This window comes from Cibotium barometz, chromosome 5 (genome assembly GCF_041138505.1).
Source record: "Cibotium barometz isolate CiBa-2024 chromosome 5, ASM4113850v1, whole genome shotgun sequence".
In the NCBI taxonomy this organism is placed as follows: Eukaryota; Viridiplantae; Streptophyta; class Polypodiopsida; order Cyatheales; family Cibotiaceae; genus Cibotium; species Cibotium barometz.
In genome coordinates, this window is record NC_141050.1 from 29308998 (window position 1) to 29318574 (window position 9577).

The 9577-nt window shown below is 40.8% G+C and overlaps 1 protein-coding gene across 1 annotated transcript; it reads left to right on the forward strand.

The window, feature by feature from the left end:
• The first annotated feature begins 292 nt into the window (after positions 1-292).
• Positions 293-4382, forward strand: LOC147638328 (uncharacterized). Its single transcript, XM_086798255.1, has 6 exons — positions 293-1478; positions 1631-1909; positions 2089-2247; positions 2494-2634; positions 2732-2932; positions 3056-4382. Exons 1-6 carry the CDS (start codon positions 633-635, stop codon positions 3956-3958), a joined length of 2529 nt encoding a protein of 842 aa, XP_086654381.1. The 5' UTR covers positions 293-632; the 3' UTR covers positions 3959-4382.
• The last annotated feature ends 5195 nt before the right edge of the window (positions 4383-9577 follow it).

Below are 9577 nucleotides of genomic sequence, written 5' to 3' on the forward strand. Positions count from 1 at the left end.
CCTCTATTGCACAAGAGTGGCAAGTACACATCCATGAAGGGAGAGAAGCGCTCTAATAGTGAAAGGGGGAGCGTGAGACAGGGCTCTTAACCTCCTTTCAATTTATCTTTCCAATTTTTTTTAAAAATCCAGCCCAGTTTAAAAATTATTTAATTCATATTCTTTTTATTTTGAGCCCACATAAGAATTCAGGAGGTGGCATGTTTTCACTTGTGAGTGTGCAGACGGTGGCGCTGTCGTCCTGTGCAAAAAATGCGTTCTCTTTTCATTGAGTGCAAATAGATTCTTCTTCATTCTCATTCTTTACCTCTGCGCTTCGTTCTGCAGCAGCAACAACAGCGGCGGCAACTATGGATTTGCTTTTTTACTGTGGAAGCAAAAAGGCCCTCTGCCTCTGGTCCCCCCGCGCCGTTGGACAACGATAGCCCATCACCATCTCTCTCCTCTCTGTCTCTGTCTCTCTCCCTCTCCCTCAGACTCCCTGCTTTTTTCAAACTCCCACACAAATGGCTTCACCCTACCTGTGCTTCATTCAAACATTCAAAAACTCATCATTGCTTTTGCTATGCATCATTGCATCCCCATCTAGGTAGTTAGAATATCTTCTCCTGCAGCTGCCCCCACCTTCTCCCATGCCTTCTCCTCCATCGCCCACCTCCTCTCCCCCTCCTCCGCCCTCTGCAAACCCTTACTCCATACCCACCTCCGTAGCTAGACCCTTCCTCAATGCCAATCCACATGAAAATCTCACCAATCAGACCAAAAAGAGCCGCCAAAGAGCCATCAGAATGTCCAGAGAGAAGCAAATCCCTGCCCTTGCCATCCACTGTGCAGCCCGATTCCCCTCCCAGACCTGCCTCCAAGGCAAACTTCACTCGATCTTTGAAAATGAGGGTGACTCCAAGCAATCCTCCCATACGCAGAAGAGCAACCTTGGCTTTGGTCAAGCTCCCCCTCCTCCTCTTGACAGTAGCCCTGGAGCCATTGTAATATACGATGGCAGGCTACTGAATAGCAAGGCAAGTGGTGGTGCAGGGGAGGTCACTCAGTCTTTCAGTGAGTGCAGTGGTGGAGATGGTGATGTGAGTGAGGTGGGCAGTGATAGGGGCCCTGATCTCTTTGAACTTAGGAACTGGAGAGATGGTGGGTCATCAAGCCCTCTCAGCAGCACTAGCGTCAGCACATATGAAGGGCGCCTCAATGTCACAAGGGCTGTTAGTGAATGCTCCATTGATGACGACGACGACGATGTTGGTGGCAGCTACAAGTTCTTGCTTCTGGACCATGGCTTGGACATGAAGGATGACTGGTGTGCAGAGGATTGGAAGCTCCAGGCAGAGGTCCTTGCAGCCGAGTGCAACCTGCTTAGAGTGGAGAAAGAGCTGGCTTTGAGAAAATGGAAACAAGGGTGTGCTGAGATGGACCAGGCTGTCCACATGGCACAAGCTCTCAATTCGGCTGTCCGGTCCATGCCTGCGGTTGGCCTCTCCTCCTTTCTCAATGCAAGATAAACTCATCTCCTGCATTAGTTATACAAAGTTACATGAGTTGAGCTGAGTCCTGTGATGGTAGAGAGGTACGTTGAGGAAGAAATTTGCACTCAATTTGCAGAATTCTTGTTGACTTGCAGGAAGGAAAGGTAGATGATGCTTTTGGAGAGGCTTTGTATTTAAAGAGCCCTCTTAAGTGTAGTTTCTATGAAATTCAGCCAGAAGATGCTCCACAAAATATATTTGAGAAGATACACGATGACATGCCATACAGCACGAGTAGCTTCACTCGTGAAGCCCTTAGAAGACTACAAGACATTTCCAATAAAAGCTCATACAGAGTGCTACACGAAGACCCAACTTCTGCCATGCAAGAGAGGCTACAGAACTTATTGCTTGCTGCTCGGACCTCCGCTGTTGTAAGTATTCCTATTTAGTCCTACTTCTTGAAATAAGAGAAAAGGATTTCGAGGTGCATCAAAATTTGCATATGTTGTCTTGCACTTAGCCTGTTCCGTGACATCTAGAGCTTTCTCTATTCTCTTATTCATTCTTCTTGTGGTTTGAGCTGGCTCATCAAAGGCTCTTGTATGTACAGGAGGATGGGAGCCCAGCGCATATCGCCTCCGATCTCAAGTCTCAGAATGTTCGGGATAACTCCAACAGGCTTGGAGTGGGCCAAATGACCATGGTTGGAAGTGGTGCAAAAGATTCCATGCTTAACAATGAGCCCGGGGATGAAAGATGTCTTGTTGAGGTACATACACTTACCTTTCTGTTTTTTTTGGGGGTACAAATTTAATTCTTGAATTGGTGATGATCATAAGATTCTCACATGCACCCCCCCCCCCCCCCCCTCCTGGCGCCCTGCTGCCGCCCAAACACACACACACACACAGGCCATTAAACCACATATGATTCATATGACGGGTCACAGCAGCTAAGTGCAGGGAATGGAGTTGCACTGGGATGATCTGTATGTTTTTTTGTGTTTCTTTGACAGACTGCTGCACGTACAAAGCAGCTAGATCTCATGTCTTTGGAGCTTTCGGAGACTGAAGCGGCTGCTGCATTTGCAAGGAGAGAGTACAGTTCTATGGTGAGTGGAGAAAGTGGCTCTTTTTTTGGAAGATACTCACAGCAGGTAACCTCCCACGATGCATGTGATGTGTTTTGTTATCTTGTTGACAAATTGTTAGATCAAAAGAGTAAGCAGAAACGTTTGATTTACTTGTGTTCAGACACTAGCAGAAGAGATGTACTGCAAGGCAGCAATCCGGCAAATAGTAGCACAAGTGCAAGCAGAGACCGAGCAGTGGTCTCAACTGCAAGACATTCTGCGTAATCTGCAAGAGGAGATGGAGGTTTTGAATGAAGCACAAGCAATGTGGGAAGAGCGGGCCCTTCGAGCAGAAGCTGAGCTCCTATCCTTAAAGGAAACGGTATATTGCTATGTTGTTTTCATGGACCCTCATTGTTCAGCTCTGCAAGTCCACCCGCATTCAAACCATAAATAGTGCCTGTACGAATGGTTAGTCTCATATGCTTTTTTTGTGGATACTTAGGTGCATGACTGGAGGTGCCGGGCTCAAAGTGCGGAGGAAGAGGTGGCATTGCTCCGATCCGCGAGGCAGATTTTGAAGAGTAAAATCCACAGCATGAAGCACAGGCATGCCATGGAGAGAACTAGCTGGTTAGAATATGATGGAAGCAGGCTGAAAGAGGCCCCCGCTTTGCCTGCAACAGATGCTCAGAAGAATGTCTCTGCTGTTGAGGTAGAGGATAAGTCTAGACATGCTAGTGTCTCTGAGGTAGAGGATAAGCCTAGACATGCTAGTGTGGGCACACAGGAGGACTATGCCCTGTGTGAATCTATTGTTCACAGCCGAAATGAGAGTGGCCGGAGTAGTGTTGACCTTGGAACTAGTTCTCAGAGAGGCTTCCAGAAGAACATCAAGAAGTCACTTGATTTCTCCAACGGAAGTAATGATGGCAACACTAGCAAATCGAGGCTCAGGAACCATAGACTGAGCGATCAGCTGCTCAAGATAGAGCCCACAAGGTTGGACTTCTGCAGCAAGAGTAGTGATGTGAACATCAAAGTGAGGCATAAGAATCACAAGCTAATTGACCCATTGCCCAAGGTGGAACTCACAAAACTAGAAAGCATTGAACCCATGAGTGGGAATGAATGTAAGGAGAGGAAGAAGGCAAGGCTTTTTACTTTCAAGGAAAACCGACCAACTAGCAGCAGCATGGATTCTCAAGTTACATTTACTGCAGATAGTCAAATGCAAGATGGGTTGCTAGGCCATATGATCAGTGCTGGGCAAGCTTACACTGACCATGTGATTTCATCAAAACCTAAGTCTTCATTGCCTTCTGCTCCAACGTCAACACCATCAAGGCTACCATTTGGCAAGATCATAAACATTCCCACCTCTCCCATAGTTAAAAATGTCACATAGTGAACAAAATCCAGGATGCCCTCTACCCACCACCCCAAAGCCTGTCCTATTGAGCTCGTCGATAAACCTCGGCAGACAAGATTGAATGAGCAATCTTTTGCCCGTCCAAACCCCGCCCATGTAATGGCTGGGAAATGGTGTGTAAAGGGCTTAATTCAGCATTTATGATGCCTTTATCTATGGAGATGGTTGTAAAAGGCTACTTAAGTTCAATATAAGATTCTCAAATACAGCATTATGTTGAATGCAGCACAGTGAATTTCTCTACTATGTACTTAAAACATGTCAAAAGTCTGGCCAGAGTTTGTATGTATCACAGGAGCTAATATCAAACTCAATAGTTGAACCTCATGCTAAGGATTTTGTAGATGCTTGTGAGGTGTCTCAATAGTTGAACCTCATGCTAAGGATTTTGTAGATGCTTGTGAGGTGTCTCATCCGCAAAAGAACTTTCTAGTCTTCAAACGTGAGCTGATCCTATGCACCAAAAGGAACTGTTTTCGGACATGTTAGGGCATCATCCAAAATGCTAGGCATGCAATGGGGATATATATTTCCTTTAATGTGAAAAAGGGGTTCAAAGTTTTTTTCATTGAAAAGATATTGACACATTATGTTAAATCTTTGAACAAAACCAAGAGTATTCAAAGGATGCTCTCACAAAATCATATGTAGGCTGAAATACCCATTTTTGACATTCCCAAAAATAACTAAACAAAAAAAAAAACCTCAAAAAAGTGGTGTGCAACATTCACTTGTATGTTTACACATGCATATGTACATGAATGCACATAAATGCACATTTATTCAGGTACATTCAGACACTTACATGTGTGTGTGAGAGAGAGAGAAAGAGAGAGAGAGAGAGAGACGTGTGTGTGAGGGGGGGTGTGCATCATAGCCAAGCTTGTGGACCATGTATGATCCATATGACAACACCTAAATGTGGGGATGGGATTTGAACTTGGGATCTTTGGATCGGGAGTTGTGTGTGCGTGTGTGTGCGTGTGTGTGAGAGAGAGAGAGAGAGAGAGAGAGAGAGAAGGGAACGGGGGTGTCGATTGGGGATTGTGTGTGAGAGAAAGAGAAAGAAGGGGGGGTGTGCGTGTGCATGTGTGCTTTTATAGATTAGGCTAGATGCTCAAGTGTGAATCCTTGGATTCCTTGCCCATCTTGAAAAGTTTTTTATACACTTCAAGAGTTGGAATTCCAGTCGCTATTTGCATTGCGGAGGGTAATAGAAAGGATATAGGTGAATGCATACAAATAGAAAGCATATGGGTGAAATGCAGGCAAATAGAAAGGATATGGGTCATATCATTACATATACTAAAACGAAACCTTAGAAAAACAGTCTTATTTTTGAAAATCACACATAATATATTTAATGGAAATACAAAAAACATTTGGGTGCAATGAACAATCTTATTCTTGAAAATCTCACATAATATATTTAATGGAAATGCAAAAAACATTTAGGTGCAATGGACACTATAAACTGTAAATTGCACCAATAAAGTATTTTTCCGTATCTATTTTTAGGCTCTTTTATCTATTTTTACAATCTTGATCCAAAATTAGTGGGAAGGGTTCTGTTCTCCCTGTTGTGGGCGTATAAACGCCTCAATAATTTTTTTGGGTTCAGGAAAGGGGTCCCTCACTTTAACCTTCCAAGGAAAATATAAAACTATGTAAAATTAGTGTTAATTTTTAAAAAAAATTTGTATGGTTTCTTTGTTTGGTCAAGTGGCCGGTTGAACTGAACTGGCAGAGGAGGAATTGTTATTGCTGCTGGTTTGTTAAAAATACGTTGGTGTTCGTACAAACAAGATGATACCAGAGCCTTATTCAAATTCCATCTGACATCAACATATCTGATAATCATAAGTTATAACTATATGTATTCTGGACCCGATTCTCGGGTTTGGAGACCTCGATTTAATATTAAATCACATCAAAACGTCCAATTTTTTTTTCCTCAAAAACCCTTTCCCCCAAATCCCAAGGCAGTGGCATGGGATGTTGCCCTTTTCTAAAAAAAATAAATAATTAAAAAACAATGATTTTTGAAGGATTGGCACAATGACTGGTTTAGAGGAAATAATGTCTGTTAAAAAAAAAAACAAATTTTCCAGAATTCGTCACTCAAACTAAGAGGCAGATTACATGGAGGCCAAAATGTGCACATTTCTGTGAACTCCATGACTTTAGGCCACGCAGAGATGGCAGTTCCAATAAAAGTAGTTACACGTTCCAGTAACTCTAGGCTATGGCAATACTAAGTGGTTTTGCCAGCTTTTCATGGTTTTGGAGGGCGGGTTTGTAAGATTCAAGTAGTTTTCCAAATTTTTCATGGTTTTGGAGGGCGGGTTTGTAAGATTCAAGTAGTTTTCCAAATTTTCAAAAAATTTTGCAGTACTTTTGATGATTCCGTGTTGATTTTTTCTCAGTTGGTGAGCAAAAATGGGCCATTTCTGCACCCATTTGGTCGTGTGATCTGCCCCTAACTGGTTGTATTTTACAACCAAAATGCTGGGATGATACCTATTGTTTTTAAAAAAACATATTTTTTCAACCAATCAAAATAAAGATAACTCTTAGATCTATGTTTAGTTTTTGTTTCTAAATCTCTACTATATTCCAGTTTTATAAATAAAATATATGAAAAATCATTCTTTAAAATAAAGGCTACTTAATATCTCAACCGGCTAGGGCTACACTAGAATGGCATACAGCTACACTAGAGTAGTGCTGTTCTGGCCAGTACAACTACACCAGAGTGTGGTTTTTTTTTAACACTCATAATACCCTTCGAAATGATGGGTTTAGTGGAAATAATATCCGTTTTCTTAAAAAAAACAAATTTTTATAATTTTCCTTATTTTTTTAAAATGGTCACAAAATAAGCGGTAAGCGGTTGTATTTCAAAAAATAGCAACATTGAATTGCAAATTTGAAAGAGCAAAGCAATTTTATTTCTCATTGCTCTTCTCATCACCATATATTTTGCAATTAAAACAGGTTTTGCTTAATGTAAATTTGAGGCACAATGAGAAGTACAATTTGTCACAAGGTCAGCGAACGAAGACAGGCATTATTATTTATTATTCATTATCCTATCAGTATTAATTATTTTATACACGCATTGCACGATATATATATATATTCGTAAGGCGCATTACATTTTCATGATTGCGCAAGACCCGTAATTTACGGAAAGGACAAGCGTGTAAAATGCCGTTGTGCACGCCCATCGTAATTATTCAAAATCTCTCAATTTCTCTTTATTTTGATTCCTTATGAACGCTCTTTCACACGCGCGCGCTCTCTCTCTCTCTCTCTAACTTTGTGTGTGGTTTGGTTTTTGACGGGCGTCATGCACTTTTTTGGGTATTTTAGATGTAACAAACTCGAAAAATAATCATAAACCATTAAAAAAAATACGAAACTGTGAAAAACTTGCAGTTTTCCATCGCTTCATGTCAAATTTGACAGACAAGGCTGCCCGTCACAAGGCAATCTTGCGACCCTGCTATTGTTCCCACCCCTAAGGATGTTCGAAAACATTTTTTACAACAAATACAACTTCAATTTCAAATTTGTGTCTTCAAAATTTAAACATGTAATTTTTAAACATTTGAAGGGACATAAAACGAACTCATAATTACTCATTTCACACCATAATAAATCTTCGACTTATTATAAGGCATTAATTTTTTACACATGGGAATGTGAGCACTAGGTGTTGGGCTAGTGGCCACCCTCAAGCCCCACTCTCCAATCCCTTTACTTAAGCCTTACACAAGGGTATAATAAAATACAAATATTAAATATAAAACTTTATATACCTTCTAACATTAGATGATTTTTTTCTCTTATTAGTTAAAATATATTCTACACTCCCAAAAATTTGTAACTCATGCAAAGCCTCTCTTTTTTAATTTTCAAGGCCAATTCCATACCTTTCTAGTTTCTTCTTTTGAAATTTACCTTCCATTTACTGCATGTGGGTGCGGGTTAATGGTGTGTTTGGGCTAGCACTCCCAATGAAAATAAAAAGCTAGATGATATGATGTTAAGTGATGAGGCACACTTCAAAACTTTCATGTGAGCATATTGACTAATTTCGATTAACAATGATACATCATTTGACACATTTACACTACATCCACAATCACATATTCATTACATTATAAACGCATCTTTGATATGTTGTAAGCATTCTAGAGATGTTCTCATATCTTGTACACTAGGCTTGTATCGTGAGACGAAACCAATTTCTAGGGCCGAAGTAATGTAGAAGCCTTAGAACTAGTAATGTGCACCCTTGGACGAACAAATGAGAAAAGGCTTATGAAATATATAGGTGAACTGCTCTTAATGTAATGCTACTACTTCGCATTTATGTAATATAGTTTAGTGTTCTCTACAGAACTTGGTGTTAGTGTGTGTAAGCATGTTTATGCTTAAGAGGTTGAGAAGGCGTTGCTTCTCCAAATTCATGTGTGCGCGTGTGTATCTTTTCTTCTCTTGTGTAAGTAAAGCTATGAAAGTTGAGGACTTGCCAATACCCAAATCAACAATAAGGCGCCTAAGCCAAATACACTTGACTGTAGCTGTAAACGCTGCCCTATACTCAGCTTCATAGCTCGAAGTGGCCACAGTAGGTTGCTTCTTTGCTGAGCCATGATATATATGAATCACCAAGGCGAAATCAAAAACCAGTCATGGACACTTGTGTGTCATAACATCCAGCGTAGTCTAGTCTATAAATGCATGCAGTTGTGATTTACTCCCCTTGGGATAAAATAACCCAAAGTGCTTGGTGCCCTTTAGGTAACGGAACACCCGTTTAACAAGTTGCCAATGCTTTGTGTCTAAGCTATGCATAAATCTGCTTAATATTGAGACCACATACTGGTGTTACACAAAAAGAGCAACTTCTTGATACAAGCCAGCATTAAAAGAGTCATCTGCATCTTTAAGACTTAGTTGTAAACCCGGCACCATGGGTGTAGCCATAGGTTTACAGTCTTGATTGAACCTCTTTAACAATGCATCTATGTATTTACTTTGCAACATAACAACGTCATCATTATGTTGCCAAAACTCAATGCCTAAATGGTAGTGTAATGCTCCAAGATCTGACATCTGAAAAGACTTCTGTAAATCAGCTAAAATATGATCATCATTAGGGCCAGTAAGCAGCATGTCATAAATGTACAACACGATGACCAATAAAATATCCTTAGTTCTCTTAATATAGAGGGTGTTTTTAGGCTGTTGCAAAAACTATGTGCAACCAAGTATGCATGTATCTTTTCGTACCATGCTCTGGGATCCTGCTTAAGACCATATAAAGCTTTCTTTGATTTGCATACTTTTGATTCTTGAAATTTCTGAAAAAAACCACAAGACTGAGATACATAGACCTTCTGATGCAAATCTCCATTCAAGAAAGCAGTTTTGATATTCAACTAACGTGCATTCCAATCTTTATGTGTTGCTAATGCAATGATACTCCGCATGGTAGTCATATGATATGTGGGTACAAAGGTTTTACCATAGTCAATGCCTTTCTCTTGTACATAACCCTTTAACAAGCCTAGCTTCATATTG

What these genes read in the sequence shown, in the direction of transcription:
- LOC147638328 (XM_086798255.1), top strand. Translation starts at nt 633, where the DNA reads ATGCCTTCTCCTCCATCGCCCACCTCCTCTCCCCCTCCTCCGCCCTCT. An exon ending in CTGCTCGGACCTCCGCTGTT is followed by an intron (nt 1,910 to 2,088) that starts GTAAGTATTCCT and finishes TTGTATGTACAG; the next exon opens with GAGGATGGGAGCCCAGCGCA. An exon ending in TTGGAAGATACTCACAGCAG is followed by an intron (nt 2,635 to 2,731) that starts GTAACCTCCCAC and finishes ACTTGTGTTCAG; the next exon opens with ACACTAGCAGAAGAGATGTA.